Source organism: Esox lucius, chromosome 1 (assembly GCF_011004845.1).
Source record: "Esox lucius isolate fEsoLuc1 chromosome 1, fEsoLuc1.pri, whole genome shotgun sequence".
Classification (NCBI taxonomy): domain Eukaryota; kingdom Metazoa; phylum Chordata; class Actinopteri; order Esociformes; family Esocidae; genus Esox; species Esox lucius.
This window is the reverse complement of record NC_047569.1, coordinates 3,000,466-3,022,140: the sequence shown is the minus strand read 5'-3', so window position 1 is coordinate 3,022,140 and position 21,675 is coordinate 3,000,466. Positions and strand designations below refer to the sequence as shown.

Genomic DNA, 21,675 nt, shown 5'->3' with positions numbered 1-21,675 from the left:
AGCTTGGACATCTGCGAATGTGTTTTTAAGCTGATTCCACTTGCACTCCCATATGTATTGAACATGTACATTTTGTTGTTCCTTTAAAGCCTCAAGCTTTGCCAGCCATTGCTGGTGCATCAACCCATACTGAATCTTTGTCACTGGGTTGGTGCTTGTTGAGCAATGATACTTTGGGTGACCGTGCCAGAGACAGCCTAGAAATTCCTAGACTGTGCACACAATCGCGTTCAGCGTATCCATCAACATAGTAGGCATCGATTTTCATTTCACCCTGGTTCAGGGCGTGCTGTATCAATATATTCTCATCAGAGAATTTTCAAGCCATTGTATTGAGCTGTTTGAGAATGTCTTCTGACAATGATTGTAGTTGTCTGAGGGGACCAATGCAATTGTGTCCTTGGTGAGGAATCTGTTGCAAAAGACTTTCATGCAAGCCCAAACAATCGTAATTGACTGGAATGGGTCAACACCACCACATTCCAGGAACTCGAGTCTGTAGCGCATATAGCCCCCTCTCAAGATGACCACATCATTCACGTGGGAAGCCTATTTAATTATTTCATCTTTAATGACTAAGATGTCTGTGGAAACTGTTTCCACAATCGACACAGTATTTCTTCTTGTCACACCTGCTAACCCAACGAACCGTACCTTTGTGGAAGTTCAAGCCTTTATGATGGCCATAACAAAAGTTGGAATAACATATCCGCTTACAGTCTGGGCACTGCTTTGTGCTATGCAGTTGGGAATGACAATCTTTATGAAGGCAGACAGCTATATTTGCAGCCATGATCACCGCAGGTGTTAAAACCTGTATAACACCACTCACAGACATATGACATACTCAGAAAATCCTTCAGATTCATGATACCATAGAAATGGTTATCATGTATGTACATAAAGACGGTTCTAGGGTGGCAGTCCTCGCTGTTTTGAAACTTGTGTTCCATTAAGGACAACAATTTTAGACCCTGTAATTTCTTCAAATCTAATGCTAAACTAACTCCCATAGGCAGCTTGCGACCTCTAACCAGGGCCTCAGAATATATGTACTGTGGGTTCAACATAACCATCAAAAAAAGGGAAAACATGTAGAATCATTATTCAACATCACATTTAAATGCCTTCTTTTTTTATTGATAATCTGATCTATCAATAGTGTTTGAGCTTTACACCGTGGGGCACCACCCTCACAGTTGTTGACAATTTGTACAACTAGGTCTAGTGATTCATCAATAAAATTATGTTTCAACTTAATGAACAAACATGTGTTCATTATATTAATCTGATCTCGTGGTCACATGTATGGGGGATGTAAGAGATTCACCAATCAACTCAATCTGCAGGGGATCATCAGGCCCATGTACAAAGTCTAAAGCTCTAACAATCACAGTATCCAAGCCTTCCATAATGAGTGCAAAGAATGTGCCAAAATCCCCTGACACTATGCAACCACAAGGTGGAGGTTCCATAACTGAAGCCATTATGGTGATGTAGTCTGCATCATCACCAGGTCCTCACTCTGTTGGTTGATATACTGAGTACAAAGATTCAGCTTTATGCATATTGTCTTAATATTAATAACATTGTAGTACAAGGCTGAAAATGTCTGTAAATAATTAAACTTACACAAAAAGTATCTGTTCAGGACGTGTAAAATCACAAACGTGCATTCCAATCAACACTGCTGATGTTACTTGATCTGAAATAAAAACAAACAGGGGTAAACAGAAGACCAAGCATATACAGGTATTTAAAGCTGATCATTAGTAATGTTAAAAGACTGCTTACCAAGGTTTGAAGGTCCAAAAATGCTGGGTTTAATTCCACTCAACCTAAACCAGAGATATAAAACAGACAATATGAAAGACAGATACAAGTTAAGTGTTTGGATTGCTATATCATTCAATTGTTTTATGTTTTTCTTAAAAAGTTCAAATGTGTCATTGGTTAGTGTTTATTATTGCAACACAATTTAAATTAATTCTTTCAAATAAAATTACTTGTACTTACTATGTAAATGGCCTACTCTGCGCTGGAAACAACAGAATTGTCTTCTGGATTGAATAATGACAACACATCCGGGAAGCCTCCAAAAGGTTACGCATCTTAAATTTGTCTTTGATTATACATCATCGTTCTTCACGTTAGAACTATACCAGTTACAATGATTAAAATTGTGGATAAAGCTTAACTAGTTAGTTTGTTACATTTGACAATGAATAATATGTTGATACTTTTGGTCTGCTTACATATAAACGTGGGCTATTGTCACCATATCGCCATTAATTTCTTCAAACTAAATTTAACAAACATAATATAAGTCCATAATACAGCAATCAAAAATGTCACGTGTTGCTTCAAGTCATTACAAGAATGCAACACATCTTACCCGGAAGTCCCAGCACCTGCACACTAACACACACACACACACACACACACAAGTATTCACAAACTCACAAATACTACAGATTATAAGCATCGTTATCTGTATAAAAATGTGACCTATGTGTAGAAAACAATCTTGCGGTTAATGTTCGTACGTTTTAAAAAGACGCACTTACAAATGTTTTGTTTACCTGAAATAACACATCTTGACCTGTCAACGAATCACCGTTGTTCATTCAAAATGTCTAATCAACCTTCCCGTAACTTTAACGTATTGTTGAAAATAAAATGTGCAAAAAGAAAAATTGACGTAGACTCGTAAGTCTATAGACTCGTAAGTCTCTTAATCGTAAGTCCTGACCTCTTCTTTATAGCTTACACAAAAAAGCTAGATTTCAAGCCCAAAATTCCATGCCACACACACATCGTAAAACATGAAAGGTTAACACCCACTGGTTGTAAGACTTCTGTTGTAACACTTATCGCAACATAAAATGCCAGGGGGTTTAGCATTGCAGAAACCTGGCACCCATTTGTTGAACTTAAAACATCTTGGCGCTGATATAATGCCTATTAATTGCCTGGGAATTTAACATTCCGGAACCCTAAGACCATCTCACTACTGTTATAACACTTGTCTGGGGTGTTTATCAATCATTGTAAAACTTCAAACATAAACACAACGATGTAATCATAAATTACAAAGTCACCGGACATGCATACATCATTCCGAAAGTTCCCCCCTAACACGTCACACCGGCAGTCCCACCTACGAAACCGGATGTCCCACCCACCTGTCAAATCAAAGTGGAAGCTTTAAATAAATCACAAAAGTGACAGAATATACCCTACATTTACTACTTACAATATTTTCATAGTGTTTATTTATTCTACAATAACACTTGAGAACAAATTAAAGTTCTACAGTCCATACAATATGCATTTTGCCTCTGAAGCTTTACATGAAAATACGTGATTAGGCTATACAGTATTTGGAGTGTTAGTGTGAATAAGGCTCTGTGTTTGACAGAATATTTAAGCCTATAGCCTTAGACTTTAGAAATTGCATCTGGATATACATTTTTTTTTTATATTTAAATCCTCGTGCCTCAGGATTTAAATATAAAACATTGGTTGTAGGTCCTGACAGACTTTCACAATGGAAATGAAAGTCCCTATATAGAGCAGCTTTGGTCATCTACAGATGATCTGTTTACCAAGAAAACTGGTTAATGTGCATAACAACATGATATTTACAGTATTTTAAGGCTGCCCTTGGCCTCTTGGCAGCAGCTATGAAGAGATTCTCCTTGTTTGCCCTGTTTGGAAGGACAAAAACAGAAAAAATTTATATATATATATTTAAGAATATTAATAATCTATTACATTTACAGAACATTTTAATATCAGTGACTAATTTACACAATACTTTGGTTAGCTAGCTAGCACACAATCAACATTTACCAACAGGAGGACAAAATCGCACTAGATTTGAAAATTACATTATAATAACACGACTACGATAAATGGAAAGCTAGCAAGTTAAGCATGATATCTTTTGTGCCCTTTTCCCACCACCATTGTAGGACTACTCGACTTTGGTATGACAGGACAATCACCTTTGGGCTGAGTCTGCCTGTGTGAAGGAGAAGCACTGTCAGCAGCATGCTAAATAGGCCATCGAAACATCTCCTTTATGGTGCTGCACTTGGCAGCATCTGCTTCAAGAGACTTTGACATTTTTCTCTTACTTTCTTTCCACCACCTTTCCTCTTCCTCTCCATTATAACAACAAATTTATGTTAAGAAAAGCAGCAAATACAAAAAAAACTTTGCTTAAGATATTGTCCCATCCAGTTCTGTGAAGATTTTGGACAAATTCAATTATGCAGGGGTCACTCCTCTCCCCGTTCAATATGGATATATTTGGTCAGTCCATGTGAGTAGCTGTAGTGTAGACCTTTGTGCACCAGCGAAATAGAAACTGGTAGAGAGAATTTGAAGTCAGCGGCCTACAAAACTCTGATCATCCTGGGTAAAATTGCACTCCTCTAGGCCACTGACTTCAAATTCTCTCCCTTGGCACTCTTCTATGCCTAAATGATGCTTGATTTATGCTCTGATATGTCTTGTACATAGCTCTTAATCTTAGTATTTCCTAGAAGGACAACATTAGGACACTTGAGAGGCTCGCCATACAGAAATGTAATATATGGCAATATATGTAAGTAATTTGTCTTAAATGAGCATATGTTGTAAACATGTATTTGGTTGATCAACACATATATGTCAAAATATACAAGAATTGAAATACATAATGTACATATATGACCATGTATTTTGAAATACAGTGGATATAAAAAGTCAGAACCTTTACCACCTTTAATGTGACCTATAATGTGAACAATTCAATTGAAAAACCAACTGAAAACTTTGAGGGGGAAAAGTTAAAAATAAAAAACTCACCATAACAATGTGTGTACACCCTTAAACTAATACTTTGTTGAAGCACCTTTTATTACAGCACTCAGCCTTTTTGGGTAGGAGTCTATTAGCATGGCATATCTTGACGTGGAAATATTTGCCCACTCTTCTTTGCAAAAGCGCTCCAAATCTGTCAGATTGTGAGGACATCTCCTGTGCACAGCCGTCTTCAGATCACCCCACATATGTTCAATTGGATTCAGGTCTGGGCTCTGGCTGGGCCATTCCAAAACGTTAATCTTCTTCTGATGAACTTTTTCTTCATCTTCAGCATCCTAATGGATGCCTGAAGGTTTGCGCCAAAATTGCCTGGTATTTGGAACTGTTCATAATTCCCTCCATCCTGACTAAGGCCCCGGTTCCATCTAAAGAATAACAGCCCCAAAGGATGATGTTGCCACCACCATGCTTCACTGAGTGTATGGTGTTCATTGGGTGATGTGCAGTGTTGTTTTTGTGCCAAACATGGAATTATGCCCAAAAAGTTCAACCTTTTTCCCAAAAGTTCAACATTTTCCCATGTGCTTTTGGGAGACTTGATGTTTGTTTTTGCAAATTTCAGCCGGGCTTGGATGATTTTCTTTGTAAGAAAAGGCTTCAGTCTTGCCACCCTACCCCATAGCCCATTCATATGAAGAATACGGGAGATTGTTGTCACATGTAACACACAGCCAGTACTTGCCAGAAATTTCTGCAGTTCTTTTAATGTTGCTGTAGGCCTCTTGGAAGCCTCACTAACCAGTTTTCTTCTTTTCATAAATTTTGGAGGGACATCCAGTTCTTGGTAATGTCTTTGTTGTGCCATATTTTCCCCACTTGATGATGACTGTCTTCACTGTGTTGTATATCTAAAATTATTTTGTACCCCTCTCCTAACTGATATCTTTCAACAATGAGATCCCTCTGATGCTTTGGAAGCTCTCTGCGGACCATGGCTTTTGTTCTGAGATGCAACTAAGAAAATCCGAACAGCTGAACCTTATTTGTGATTAATTAGTCACTTTAAATGATGGCAGGTGTGTAATGACATCTATTTAACATGAGTTTGAATGTGATTGGTTAATTCTGAACACATCCTCAGTTATAAGAGGGTGTGCACACTTATGCAACCAGGTTATTGTAAGGTTTTTATTTTTTTTTCAATCCCCCTCGAAGATTTGTTTGTTTTTCAATTGAATTGTTCACATTATAGGTCACATTGAAAATGGAAAAAGTGATTTATCTTTGTGTCATTCTTTTACATCATAAAAACCTGGCATTCTAACAGGGGTGTGTAGACATTATATCCACTATATATGTTAGGTCTTTAAATGTATATGGCCATATATTAGATTTCTGTATGGGTCCTAATAAACTGAAGTGTTTTTTCCAAGGTTGAACAACTAGGACTACTGCTGTTTTATCGGGAAATGTAATATTTGACAATACAAGCCAGTAGAAAGCTTCAAATTTAGCCACTTGTGATCACTGAGCAATGTTTCAATCTTCAAAACGCAGGTTGGGAAAACAAATGGCTTAATTTTCAACCTTTGATGACACTCAGCTCCTGTCACTTTTGTTTATTTCTGTTTTTCGACCCCATATCAGAACCTCATCGTCATTCAGGGGAGAAATAGAATTTCTCTTGCTTGGAGACCTCTCTCTTTCATCAATCAAATACATTTTGTATGCCCTTTTTACATCAAGCAACTTTCTCTCTCCTTGTTTCTCTTAAAACTATTTTTACTTAAAACTCTCACATTGCACGTCACATTTCTCTGTGACGTACACAGAGAAATGTAGCACCAGACGTAAAAAAACAGCTAAAGAGTAACATGCAATAAGTTAACATTAATTTATGCTTTATTTTACCTGAATAAAAAAACTATGAATGATTCATGTTTACCTTAATCTGAATCAGTAATTAATGAATACATCTACTGAACATATTGTGTTACATCTCATTTATAAAGCTGATACATTTTAGTTCACTGTATGACCATACATTCTTACATCTAAACAACTCATTGGTCTAATAATCAAGAAATCCACTGGTAAAAAAGTAGCTTATAGTATTAAACATTTTATTACTGCAGTAAAAAAGAATTATAAAAAAAGAAAATCCTATTTTAGTATAACATTTCAATTCAAAAACATAATTTGCAACAACATGACATGGTGTACATTTCTGCATTTCCCTTTAAAGTTTATTTTTTTTCAGTATCCAATTGTTTGCTTTACCCTATACTTTCATAGGGTTTCGAAATGTTACATTCAATGCACCATGCTAGCTATTTTTGTTTTGTTTCTTGAGCAACAGTGAGTGATTTTGGATATTGTTTTGAAGTGTAGTCCATTCATACCCTGAAGGTTCAGGTGATGTAGCCTGCCTCACATTCTCCTTGAACAGAGGGATGCAAACGCATATTTACAGGGCACGTCGAACCAGCTCTTCTCCTGTGAAGCATCCATCTGTAGACAGTCCTCTCCTACCCCAGCGTCATTGGGCTCACCTGTGTTCCAGTTAGTGTAATCAAAGCTGGAGCCATCTGACCACATCCATCTGCCTTCTACGACTGCATCATAACCTCCAAGCCAGGTGCTAGGTAGCTTGCCAGTTGTTTCCAGGATCAAAGCTTGGATGAACTTGTATTCTAAAAGGCTGTGCACGGATGCCAGGCTTCCACCAAGTGCCATGCAATTCAATGCTGAATCGGCCCATGACCGTTTAGCTTTGACATACTTGAAACAGCGTGATCCATATGTGTTCCAGCCTAAGGGACATCCATATTTGTACCAGTCTGAGCTTTGGACAGGATGTGTGTCGCCCAGTGCAATTGAAGCACACAGAAGCAACAGGACGGTTAACTTCTCCATCGTAATCTCTTGTTAAAGGAAAAATCAGAAGTGGTATTTTCTGTTTGCCGTGTGAAAGTGGAACACTCTTATACATGTAGCTCATGGAGCCACTAGGACAAAGTACAAAACAACATGTTGACATTTCAACATTTCCACATCCGATTGAATTACGAATGCTTCCTCATCCATCTGCCAAATGTAGAGAAGTTACAGAGAATCTCTGGTGTCTTTAGACTTAAATGTACCTGAACAACTTACACTGCCCTGTACCAGCCCACACACCCTACGTATAGTGGGATCTTATATGATATTTCAAATTCTATAATATGGCTGTCATAGGTGTAAAGTTTGCAAGTGTATGCAATCAGTCGTTTTGGATACCACCAAGAGAACAAGTCTTAGAAATTCTTAAAAAATTGGACAAGATTAACATTGAAAAACTATGCAAGGTCTTTTGTGCTTTTGACCTGACAAAAGTGGATGATCTTTACCTAAAAAACTTAAAACTAAAATAACCCTTTGAGGTTGGGGCATGTCTTGCTGTAAACATTTATATTTTTATACTTTTTCCAATTATGTCATATGCAATTACACTGTATCTATGTCCCTGTCTCATGGCAACAGATCCCAATAGATTCAGGAGAGTGAAAGATTCTGGCAAGTCTTCCTCATAGGCATCATGTAATTTTTGCCAGACCACGTACGTGGATGTCTCTGACTGACTGACCAGGTTTCAATTCCAGCCAGGGACAAAACAAATTAGGATCAGTTCAGGATAAACTGAAACTGTAAAACAGTTCATGGTTATGTTGTGATGGACAAACTGCAATCGACTGACATCATAAATGTGTTGGACTGTGTGTCAGGAAACGGATGGTTGGAACAACCGGTGCCACATGACTCAAGTTTTTAACCAGGCCAGACTAAAAACTCATCAGCTTTAACTCTCAAATCTCTTCACTCAACACCCATCTGCTCTTCCTTTAACAAGCTGCCTGGCTGGAGATTAGAGGTGGACACATAGCAATAGAAATATAAAAAAGCATGTATCCCACTGCAATAATAGACCTCTGAAAGACTATGGTGATCTGACACAGAAAGGATTGTGTCATGTGTTTTTTATGTATGTTTTAAGTGTGGTTGATTTTTTTTGTATGTCTATGCTGGTTTTTTATATCTTAGAATTTTTCCTTTCAGCGTGAGGAGCTTTAAAGGCATATTTCCATTTTGTGCATACTTAATTGGCAACAGTTATTATATCTTAGTTTAATGCATGTATTTGGAAGTAGTGGTAATGATGTGGTTATGCCTACATAGTTCACTTTTTTATAAAAACATGAAATATAGCTAACAGTTGATTCACCGATACGTTGGTATATAATTGTTTCTTGTTCTACTACTTATTTGTGAAAAGAGTAACTGCAATCAACCATGTTTAAATGTTGGGTCTTGCTTTTAGGGGCTTTAACCCTGAGTGCTTTTGGTCACGCCCCAGTTCTTTTTATGGTCCAATAGTGTTTATAGTGGATATATATACAATATATATATTTTTTGAACAACCGGACACATTACTTGCGCCATATACAAACACAGTACTACTGATTAGGACACTGCAGCCCGGATGTAATTTAGCAATCTTGCGCCACAGTCCAAGGGCCTGAGAGACCTAAAATGATCTACCCCAGATCCAAGTTGACCTCTACACACCAGAAAATAATGGCTATACAAATCAGTAATTACAGATGCTGCTAACAGTAATTCTGAGATGCCAGAAATACAGCAATTTTAAAATGGTCTATAGACATCCCCTAAACATGCAAAACTGGTGAATGAGTGTACAATTGGTAAATAGTGGCTTTAGGTACAGTTTATCAATCAGTCAGCTTGTTTGATTAGCTGCCGCACACTTTGCAGTAATGCTTAGCCCTATGTGTTCCTTTGAGAATTTTTTTACTAATGTTATCAAACCAATGACGAACCAAAATATCTGTTTCAAATCGAAAATCCTCCTAATTTCTCCTCATTCTCACCTTTAAAGACTGTATTACTCCAATGGAGCAAATTGTAACATCTCAGTGTTTTAAAACATAAAATCTGTAATGGTTGCTGAGATTTGTATAGTTTTTTATAAACATATACAAAAGAAAATAAGCAAAATCCTAAATGTTACACATTCTATTATGTATTAATTATTATTATTTAGTCACTATGTCTAACTTCTGAAACTATGAACTCCAGAGTCCCGTCTGTTTAAAAATTGAACTCAAAACACACACAATATATTATTAATTAAAGAAACGGTTTATTAAAATAAGCAAGAATCTTGTAACAGGAGAATGCTGTGAAAAGCACTTCACTGTGTGTCACCAGTTTTTATTAGTTACACAATTCCGCAGTTTGACTTACATTTGTGTACAGTAGTTATGAATGTGCACAGAATGTTTTCAGTCTTTGAAATAATGTAATTTTAAGCACATGTGATGCTTTATTCAGTGTCATTGGTGAAAGCAGGAGGCTTACTCTTTCAATTCCTGGGGGCACCAGTGCATGACCTGTTAAATGTTGAAAAACTGGTATGTTGTTTTTAGGGTTGTGAAGTTTAACCAGAGTAAAACAAAAGGTTATCTTATCAGTAGAAGAGCATGCAGGATGTAATTACCTCTTCTCATTTTTGATGCTTATGAGAGGGTGAGCCATATATATTTATGGCCAAATTTCTGTCCATCAATCCAAGTGGATTTCTTTGATTTGTATCAATGAATATACAAGAATTCAAAGAGGAAGGTCAACTCATCAGTCCTTGATATGTCCATGCCTGGGCAAAGGAAGATTGGTATTTTTGCTTAGTACAAGTATGGAAGCTGGTTCTTTGTTCCGGTTATAATATCCCCTACATAATGGTAAAAACAGATGACATGCTTTCATTGAAAGCAAGATAAGTTATTAGAAGATTAAATATACACTATACACATTTTAAAGTATAAAGTAATCAAAGCATGATTACACATTTTCTTTCATATTCTAGATTTTTAGTTCATGTATTTCTCAAAAGGGAATGATGTACAGTCCTTATTATGGCGTTTTAACGATGTAAGTTTAGGAACTCTATGGATATTTGGGTGACCCATTTTGACCTGCCTCCTCCTACTAACAAGGTGAAGTCTAATGTTAGGGAGATCCTTTGATGTGAATGAAAAGAAAAGCCTGTGTTTTAATTTCAGTCTGGTAAGGTGGTAAAGGCAGTGATAATAGTGATTGGTCCTGTCCTGCTTTAAACGCAGGTAGGCAGGCAGACCTGCGTTCGATACATGGTTGGCCAACTATTTAGCACTGGGGACAAATGTGGAATAGATGGTACAAGGTCCTACAGCACCTGCTGGCTTGCCTAGTCGGTGCCTGGATGGGAGTCCAGTAGTATTAGTTATGAATGTGCACAGAATTCGAGTATTAGAGGGCCAGCAGGGGGCATTCTTCCCTTTGGCTTAAAAAGCATATCCCAATGCCCCAGGGCAGTGAAGCAGACATTGCCCTGCATAAGGTGCTGACTTTTGGAAGGGATGTTAATCAGGGATCACGGGTCACTGTGGTCTTTAATGCCATAATTCCTTTGGTGCCTTACACCAATATTTTACCATTACACCAGGGTTTGCTGTCTCTACTGTCATGGAGTGTCATCGTGGTTGCTGTGGGCTGTCCAATGAGTAGCCAGGCTGTCACCTGGTGCCAAATTCAGGGCCATTGCAGACTGAGGTGCCATGTTGTAGAGTTTGTGCATGTCACTGGGAAATTTACACTTTGTTGTGTCGTAAGGATCCAAAAAATGAATGTGTGGTAAAATAGATATTTAATGAAAATTAAAAGCCATCAGCTATAAAGACGCTAAAGCACTAGCTCATACAATGTAGTGTTCAAACAGATAAACGAGACCAAGCAGTGTGCACAGCAAGTGGTTACTACCTGTGGTCAGTATTGCTTTTGTTGTCAATCTAGTTCCAAACGATGCTTAGTGTGTGATCTTTGTTACCTAGCTAGTGTTACCTATTTTAACCTCACTTTAACTATTTTTTACGAAGAATAAAAGCTACAGAAGCTAACTTAAATTGTTCCTCAGCTGATGTTGTTGATGTGGCAATTTTGTACTATAGAATTAGGGCTGTGGAACTAATTAAAAACATGAGGCCAAAGGTTAAATGTAACCACCAACTATTTAAATTGACTCATAAATATATAATGTATACATAGTTCTTTTAGCAACTTTATCAACACTTAATCAAATAGCAGGAGTTTAAATATTGTATACACTTGTTTTGCTAACATTGTGTAACAAATTGTCTTCATCTCTTCTGTTTCAATGTCTTTAAAGCTCTAGCAGCACTAATATGTGCAGGATTGCGCAGGGTAGAGTGCTGATAGGAATCTTAGAAGCAATATTGTTAATAATTTACTCAACTGTTATACTGTTGTTAGTGTACTTTAGTAAAATAAATAAAGCTGTTTATTGTACTAATAATCTTGTGTTCAATAGAAACCTTTTTATACTCTAATACTCTAACCTGGCATGGTAATTTGAAATGCAATATTCTCCTTTTGAATAGGCTAATCAACACTGATCAATATGCTGTGGACAAGTTGTGTGTTTCTATTGTAATTGTTATGAATTACATCTTCATTATTTTCCCCTTCATGCTTTCCTTGTTGAGTTATCTTAATATGTAGCCTACTTATAAAAGCAAATGGTAGGCATACCATTTTAAAAAACTATATAATTTCAGGAATTACAAAATATTTGCTATTGGAACTGACTGGATTTATGAATTCAGAACATTTTCTGTTTCATGACATTAGCTGAACATTTTAATAAATGCTGGGAAACCCATTGGACTTTGTGTGTATGGATTTTTTGCTCAGATGTTAATGTTAATCTGTAGTATTTGTAACTAGATTGACTATAATAACACTCAGTAACATTTAAAAGTTTTATTAAACTGCCTTATATACATATTGACTTTGATGTTGAGTAGGTTCACTTGCTTTTGTTTTAATTATTTGTTGCAGGTTGCTCTGTATATCTGGGAGAACGGCCAAGGCCCTCGTCTAACAGGAGTCCCAGAACTGTGTACAGAGTCAGAGGCCTCTCAAGCTGCCCAACACTGTGCTACCACTCTCAGCAACCTGTCTCCCCTTTGTGTAGGTACCAGTTTGTACATACTGTATTGCGCCGGTCAATTCTTCACCAGAGACCTGTGTCAAAATAGTAGCCTCTAGCATTTTTCTCACCATGTTTCATGAGCTAGTGTTACCTATGCTGCATGTTACTTTGTGAGTACAAAGTAACATGCAGCATAGGTATAACACTAGCTCATGAAACATGGTCATGGAAGCCCTCAACCTCCCACCCGACACAAAACACTGAGTTGAGCTCTGGTCCATTCATTAGTAACTAGTGTTGCCTTTCATCAGCTTGGCTCAGAACCAGGTGCCCTCTGTCATTCTCTTCCTCTGACCTCTCCTTTTCTCTCTTCACCCATTGTGGGCAGTGGATAGCCAACTCTGTAAAAAATAAGTTATTTTATGGTAATTCACTTAAAATGTTGTATATAATTTCCTGTATTTCACAATGACTGTACAATTATTTTTTTAATTAGATATAAAAACTATCCAAGCTGGGTACAGTAAGGATGGGACACTGTTGACCTCAACTGAGGAGGTAATTGGGCGACGGAAGGAACACTTTGAGGAACTCCTAAATCCCACTAACACGCCCTCTATAGTGGAGGCAGAGCTGGAGGTTGATGGGGAAGCATCGTCAATCTCCATGGCAGAAGTCACTGAGGTGGTCAAACAACTCCACAGTGGCAAAGCTCCGGGGATTGACGAGATCCGTCCAGAAATGTTGAAAGCTTTGAGTGTAGAGAGGATGTCTTGGATGACACGCCTCTTCAACATTGCGTGGCCATCGGGGAAAGTGTCTAAGGAGTGGCGGACCGGGGTGGTGGTTCCCCTGTTCAAAAAGGGGGTCCAGAGGGTGTTTGCCAATTACAGGCATATCACACTTCTCAGCCTCCCTGTGAAAGTCTACTCAAAGGTACTGGAAAGGAGGGTTTAGCAGATTGTCGAACCTCAGATTGAAGAGGAACAATGCGAATTCCGTCCTGGTCGCGGAACAACCAACCAGCTCTTTACTCTTGCAAGGATCCTGAGGGCGCCTGGGAATATGCCCATCCAGTCTACATGTGTTTTGTGGATCTGGAGAAGGCGTATGACCGGGTCCCCCGGGAGATACTGTGGGAGGTGCTGCGGGAGTATGGGGTGAGGAGGTCCCTTCTGAGGGCTATCCAATCCCTGTACGTCCAAAGTGAGAGCTGTGTTCGGGTTCTCGGTAGTAAGTTGGACTCGTTCCAGGTGGGGGTTGGCCTCCGCCAGGGCTGTGCTTTGTCACCAATCCTATTTGTAACTTTTATGGACAGGATATCGAGGCGTAGTCGGGGTGGGGAGGGGTTGCAGTTCGGTGGGCTGGGGATCTCATTGCTGCTTTTTGCGGATGATGTGGTCCTGATGGCATCATCGGTCTTTGACCTTCAGCACTCACTGGAACGGTTCGCAGCCAAGTGCGAAGCGGTTGGGATGAGCACCTCTAAATCTGAGGCCATGGTTCTCAGCAGAAAACCGATGAAGTGCCTCCTCCGGGTAGGGAATGAGGCGTTACCCCAAGTAAAGTAGTTCAAGTATCTCGGGGTCTTGTACGCGAGTGAGGGGACAATGGAGTGGGAGATTGGCCGGAGAATCGGAGCAGTGTGGGCGGTATTGCATTCGCTTTACCGCACCGTTGTGACGAAAAGACAGCCGGAAGGCAAAGCTCTCGATATTCCATCCTACCCTCACCTATGGTCATGAAGGCTGGGTCATGACCGAAAGAACAAGATCGCGAGTACAAGCGGCTGAAATGGGTTTTCTCAGAAGGGTGGCTGGCTTCTCCCTTAAGGATAGGGTGAGAAGCTCAGCCGTCCGTTAGGAACTCGGAGTAGAGGCACTGCTCCTTTGCATCGAAAGGAGCCAGTTGAGGTAGTTCGGGCATCTGGTAAGGATGTCCCCAGGACGTCTCCCTAGGGAGGTGTTCCAGGCACGTCCAGCTGGGAGGAGACCTCGGGGTAGGCCCAGGACTAGGTGGAGAGATTATATTTTTGCCTCAGGATCCACCAGTCAGAGCTGGCAAATGTGGATCGGGAAAGGGACGTTTGGGGTCCCCTGCTGGAGCTGCTGCCCCCGTGACCCGATACCAGATAAGCAGATGAAGATGAAGAAGATATAAAAACTTAATTTAAAATAACTTGAAAATTCTGTTATGAGGAAATGTTTTTCCAAAGACTTTGATGTTTACAAAAATGAACTGTATGAATAAGAAGTATTTCTTTTTTATTATGAATATCCCAGCATGCTTTGCTGTTGTTCATGTTGTTTATGTTAGTTGTAATTGATAAGAAGGTGGCAGAGCTTTGTTTTTTGTGCCATCTTGTTCATGTACAGTATTCACCCTTGCAATGTTTTTTGGGATTATGGTCATGTTTGTGTGCCAACCATAGAAATGAAGACGTTTCTGTTTGGTGTTTTATGTTGCTTTATATAGTGTTTTGCAATGTCTGATGAAGAAGAGCTCTGCCTTGTGCAGATTTTTGACAGCCTTGTGCCTGGAAGACTTTGGTACGTTACCTAAATAGTAATAACTGATGTATGAATACACTGTAAAAATTGTTTTTTTGATTTAACAAATTTTCTGGCAGCAGGGGTGCTGGAAAATATCAGTTGAAAACCAAAAGTATTCAACGCCCCAGCTGCCAGAACATTGTGGTTTTTTTACACTTTTTTTCAGTGTAGCGTGGTCAAAAGATGTCACATCTTGGGAAACCAAAACCTATTTACTATGGATACAAGCGTCCACTAAATGAGTGAAATGTAAAATGAGATGTACCGTAATTCCTCATTTATAAACCGTAATGTCTATAAACCACACCATAGATTGTATAGCATTGTTTGTAAAGAAACCCAAGTATTAATCGCACATATATAAACCACATTTTGCCTGGAGAGTTTACCTTTTGCAAAATCTTCCCTTAAAAGGCCCATGTCCAATCCTATCTTAGCAACCGGTCACTATTTGAAGGTCAGTCAAACTTTTGTCTTTAAAAGGTTCAAAATGGTGAAACAATGTGCCTTCACTATGACACCTGCTGCAGATCTGACAGCAGGTAACCAGAAAGTTTAGAGGGGGGAGTAATTTACAGTGACTTCTCTTGGGTTATGAAATGCTTTAACATTTATACATAATTATTCATTACACAAACAATTTATTTAACGCTGTTATTGTAGTTATTTGTGCTAGCGTGACCATTTAGGTGACTTACTTGTTACTATTACATTAGCTAGATATCTAGCTACCCTGAATATTAGCTTGTTCTGTTGGGGCACTTGTAGGCTTAACTTTAACAGGTGACTTTCTGCTGAAGTTGATAAGATGATGTTGACTGATAAACAAGTTCAGTAATACAGTAGCTACAGTGGGGAGAACAAGTATTTGATACACTGCCAATTTTGCAGGTTTTCCTACTTACAAAGCATGTAGAGGTCTGCAATTTTTATCATAGGTACACTTCAACTGTGAGAGACAGACTAAAACAAAAATCATGAAAATCTCATTGAATTTATTAGCATTTTATTGCATGACATAAGTATTTGATCACCTACCAACCAGTAAGAATTCCAGCTGTCTTTTTCTTTAAGAAGCCCTCCTTTTCTCCACTCATTACCTGTATTAACTGCACCTTTTTGAACTTGTTACCTGTATAAAAGACACCTGTCCACACACTCAATCAAACACACTCCAACCTCTCCACAATGGCCAAGACCAGAGAGCTGTGTAAGGACATCACGGATAAAATTGTAGACCTGCAATGGCTGGGATGGGCTACAGGACAATAGTCAAGCAGCTTGGTGAGAAGACAACAACTGTAAGATCTCACCTCGTGGGGCATCAATGATTATGAGGAAGGTGAGGGATCAGCCCAGAACTACACGGCAGGACCTGGTCAATGACCTGAAGAGAACTAGGACCACAGTCTCAAAGAAAACCATTAGTAACACACTACGCCGTCATGCGCTGGCTTGAGCAGGTCCCACCGCTCAAGCCAGCGCATGTCCAGGCCCATCTGAAGTTTGCTAATGACCATCTGGATGATCCAGAGGAGGAATGGGAGAAGGTCATGTGGTCTGATGAGACAAAAGTAGAGCTTTTTGGTCTAAACTCGAGTTGACGTGTTTGGAGGAAGAAGAAGGATGAGTACAACCCCAAGAACACCATCCCAACCGTGATCATGGAGTTGGAAACATTCTTTGGGGATGCTTTGCTTTGCTTCTGCAAAGGGGACAGGACGACTGCACTGTATTGAGGGGAAGATGGATGGGGCCATGTATTGCGAGATCTCGGCCAACAACATCCTTCCCTCAGTAAGAGCACTGAAGATGGGTCGTGGCTGGGTCTTCCAGCATGACAACGACCCGAAACATACAGCCAGGGCAACTAAGGAGTGACTCCGTAATCTCAATGTCCTGGTGTGGCCCAGCGACAGCCCCGAAACCTGAAGGATCTGAAGAAGGTCTGTATGGAGGAGTGGGCCAAAATCCCTGCTGCAGTGTGTGCAAACCTGGTCAAGAACTGAAGGAAACGTATGATCTCTGTAATTGCAAACAAATGTTTCTGTACCAAATATTAAGTTCTGCTTTTCTGATGTTTCAAATACTCGTCATGCAAATAATATGTCATGCAATAAAATGCAAATTAATTACTTAAAAATCATACAATGTGATTATCTGGATTTTTGTTTTAGATTCCGTCACTCACAATTGAAGAGTACCTATGATAAAAATTACAGACTTCTACATGCTTTGTAAGTGGGAAAACCTGCAAAATCGGCAGTGTATCAAATACTTGTTCTCCCCACTGTATATGAACAGAACTTACCCGGCAGTGCAAGAGCATGATTGGTCCACAAGGGTCTGCAGGTCACATTTGAATTCTTGAGGTTTCTCATTCTTTGATTGAGATCTGTATGCTTGTTTTAATGATTTTGTCCCCTTTCTTGTTTATCTGAATATTGTGAACATATCCTTCCACTGCATATTGCAATCACTCAATTGCAAATTGCAGTGCCTCGATCTGGAGGATATCGTGCAGGTATTACTCCAAAAAGAATCTGACCCTGACCGGTAACATGCTACTTTCCACCTCCATGCTCCATGTTTATAAATGTGAAATTCCTGTCTAGCATCCCATGCTCTCCTCTGCCCCATTCTGTGAGTCTTAAGGCTTTACAGGCAACTCCCAAATGGCACCCTATGCAATATATATTGCCCAACTTTTAACCAGAGCCTTAGTTATTCCTTAGCATGTGACCTCTCCAGGAAATACTCTATCCCTAGATATGTATAATTCTTATTTTTCTGTTTTGCATGCAGGGAGACCCTGTGAAAAAGGAAGAAATATTTGTCGCCGTGAAAACCTGTAAGAAATTTCACAATGAGAGAGGTTAGTATGATCAGCGTGGTTAAACTTTTGTGACAGATTTTATCTGAAGGTCCATAATGTCCTTAAAATAATCATGTTAACATTTGTTCTACTCTTAATAGATTGAGTGTATTTTCAGCCTTTGAGATGTGTGCCCAGTAAAGTGATGACTCCTTGTTGAACTGATTCAGGTCTCTGCAGATGTCAATCAACCAATGCAAGTTTATCACAGTGAATATTGTAGGTGGATTCAGAGAGATGTCTTTTTCTGTTAGTGTCTGTATGTCCCTTTAAGGTTAAGGTTTAGGTGTGTTTTTATTTCACAAATCGAATTATGACTCTAGTCAGGTCCCTACAAGAACAAAGTGAATTTCCAGCATGTAGGTTGTGGTTGGCAGTAGTGTTAGAAATAGAGTTACATACTGAGTTGGGGAGTGTAACGGATTACAAAAAAACAGTAACTCTAATCCGTACATTACCAACCACTCATCTTCCGCTTCATCCGGGGCCGGGTCGCGGGGGCAGCAGTCTAAGCAGAGATGCCCAGACTTCCCTCTCCCCAGACACTTCCTCCAGCTCTTCCGGGGGGGCACCGAGGCGTTCCCAGGCCAGCCGGGAGACATAGTCCCTCCAGTGTGTCCTAGGTCTTCCCCGGGGTCTCCTCCCGGTGGGATGGAAACAGATGCCCAAGCCACCTCAGCTGACCCCTCTCGATGTGGAGGAGCAGCAGCTCTACTCTGAGCTCCTCCCGGGTGACCGAGCTTCTCACCCTATCTCTAAGGGATCGCCCAGCCACCCTGCAGAGAAAGCTCATTTCGGCCACCTGTATCCGGGATCTTGTCCTTTCGCTCATGACCATAGGTGAGAGTAGGAACGTAGATTGACCGGTAAATTGAGAGCTTCGCCTTGCGACTCAGCTCTTTCTTCATCACGACAGACCAATACATCGACCGCATTACTGCAGAAGCTCCACCGATACGTCTGTCAATCTCCCGTTCCATCCTTCCCTCACTCGTGAACAAGACCCCTAGATACTTAAACTCCTCCACTTGAGGCAGGCACTCTCCACCAACCTGAAGTGGGCAAGCCACCCTTTTCCGACTGAGGACCATGGCCTCGGATTTGGATGTACTGATTCTCATTCCCACCGCTTCACACTCGGCTGCAAACCGTCCCAGTGCATGCTGAAGGTCCTGGTTTGAAGGGGCCAACACGACAACATCATCCGAAAAGAGCAGAGACGAAATCGTGTGGTCCCCAAACCTGACACCCTGCGGCCCCTGGCTGCGCCTAGAAATTCTGTCCATAAAAATTACGAACAGAACCGGCGACAAAGGGAAGCCCTGCCGGAGTCCAACATGCACTGGGAACAAGTCTGACTTACTGCCGGCAATGCAAACCAAGCTCCTGCTTCGGTCGTACAGGGACCTGACAGCCCTTAGCAAAGGACCCAGGACCCCATATTCCCGAAGCACCCTCCACAGGATGCCGCGAGGGACACAGTCGAATGCCTTCTCCAAATCCACAAAACCGTTACCAACTAAAATATTGTAATTGGATTACAGATACTTTTGAATAAAGATCTGACTTTTGGATTATTTTAACTGAAAAATAATAGTTTTTTACTATAATCTTTTAAAAACATAGATTTGTGGGCTGGTTATTTGAATCAATAACAATCGCGCGCCTCAGTTTTTGGGTGTGATCATAATGCGTGCAAAGGTGGGCGCGCATAACCAGATTATAGTGACCAAAGAAGCACTAGTTTTGTTGGTAAAAACGGAGTGTATACGATAATATAAGCCTACCCATATAAAAAGTGATTTAGATATCCACTCGACGCTTCTTTCAGAACCATGATGGTGTTATTTTTATTTGTCAAACGCACCGAACAACACAGTCAGGAAGAGTTTCGAAATTAGGCAACTATTTGTTTGATAGCTGTAAACTGGCGTTACCTTCAAGATGAAGATTATAAGGAATTTATCACGACATTTGAGGAGAAAATGTGTTGGGAAGCACTTTGCCAAAGGATGATGATTTGGATTTGACGCAGCCACCTCAACTCTGTCCATACAGGTTAGCCATGTGATACTGCTTTTGCTTTGCATCTCAGAAAATTGTGGTTATCATTGGCTACTGACCGCATTGGATTTAAGCTGAGTGCAGGTGTATTATTACAGTTTATTTCTTTCATTTGCGTTTTGAAAATCCATCGCTGGTGGCCTAATAATCACATTACGTTCACGCGGGTAAAATGTATTTGTGTGCGGTTGCACACGATTGCAAACATGAATTTGCGTGCCTGGGGCTTTTGCAACATTTTGAAGGTTGTGGAGCAAAACATCAGACTACTGCAGATTCAGTGTACGCAAGTGTATGCAAGTGTATGCAAATTCCGTGAGATATGTAAACTTGATTGATCCCGCAAAATGTGTTCAGTTGGTTATAGGCTATTCCTATTTGTTTTTTAATGCATATTAATATTAAAGTAATCTAAAAGTAATTCAAAGTAATCGGATTACATTACTGAGTTTGAGTAATCGAAAAGTTATGTTACTGATTATAAATGTGGACAGGTAACTTTTAACTGTAACGGAGTACATTTATAAAGTAACTTATCCAACCCTGGTTATATTATGACATTAAATATATACAATACCGTTCAAAAGTTTGGGGACACTTAGAAATGTACTTGTTTTTGAAAGAAAAGCACATTTGTCCATTAAAATAACATCAAATTGATGAACATGGTTGTAAATGACCTGTGTTCAGTCCTGTGTTCCAATAGCATGTTGTGTTTACTAATCCAAGTTTATAATTTTACAAGGCTAATGGATCATTAGAAAACACCTTTTGTAATTATGTTAGCACTGCTGAAAACTGTTGGGCTGATTAAAGAAGCAATAAATTGGGTCGTCTTTATAGTAGTTGAGTATCTGGAGCATCAGCAATTTTGGGATTGATTACATGCTCAAAATGTCCAGAAACAAATAACTTTCTTCTGAGACTTGTTCTGAGAAATGAAGGCTATTCCATGCAAGAAATTGCCAAGACACAGAAGATACAACGCTGTGTACAACTCTGTGCATTTAGTACAACATTGTGTACTACCATCACTGAACAGCACAAACTGTCTCTAACCAGAATAGAAAAAGGAGTGCGAGGCCCTGGTGCACAACTGAGCATTAGAACAAATACATTATTGTCTAGTTTAAGAAACAGATGTCTCAACTGGCAGCTTCATTAAATAGTACCCGGAAAACACCTGTCTTAACATCAACAGTGCAGTGGTCATTCTGGGTTGCTGGCCTTTTAGGCAGAGTTCCAAAGAAAAAGCAATTTCTCAGACTGACCAAAAAAAGGAAAATATTAAGACAGGCACAAGAACACAGACACTGGACTGA

At 39.7% G+C, this 21,675-nt stretch overlaps 2 protein-coding genes across 4 annotated transcripts in view; one reads left to right on the top strand and one right to left on the bottom strand.

The window, feature by feature from the left end:
* b3glcta (beta 3-glucosyltransferase a) overlaps positions 1–21,675 on the top strand; it is a 221,632-nt gene that overhangs the window by 179,964 nt on the left and 19,993 nt on the right. For all 3 annotated transcript variants that reach the window (XM_010901830.4, XM_010901831.4, XM_010901829.4), the window contains 2 exons: positions 12,769–12,900; positions 18,220–18,289. In XM_010901830.4, the coding sequence (XP_010900132.1) occupies positions 12,769–12,900; positions 18,220–18,289 (202 nt within the window). The remainder of the gene's footprint in view (positions 1–12,768; positions 12,901–18,219; positions 18,290–21,675) is intronic.
* Positions 6,271–7,785, bottom strand: LOC105028819 (ladderlectin). The gene has a single exon (XM_034291975.1). The coding sequence runs from the start codon at positions 7,729–7,731 to the stop codon at positions 7,246–7,248; it is 486 nt and encodes a 161-aa protein (XP_034147866.1). The 5' UTR covers positions 7,732–7,785; the 3' UTR covers positions 6,271–7,245.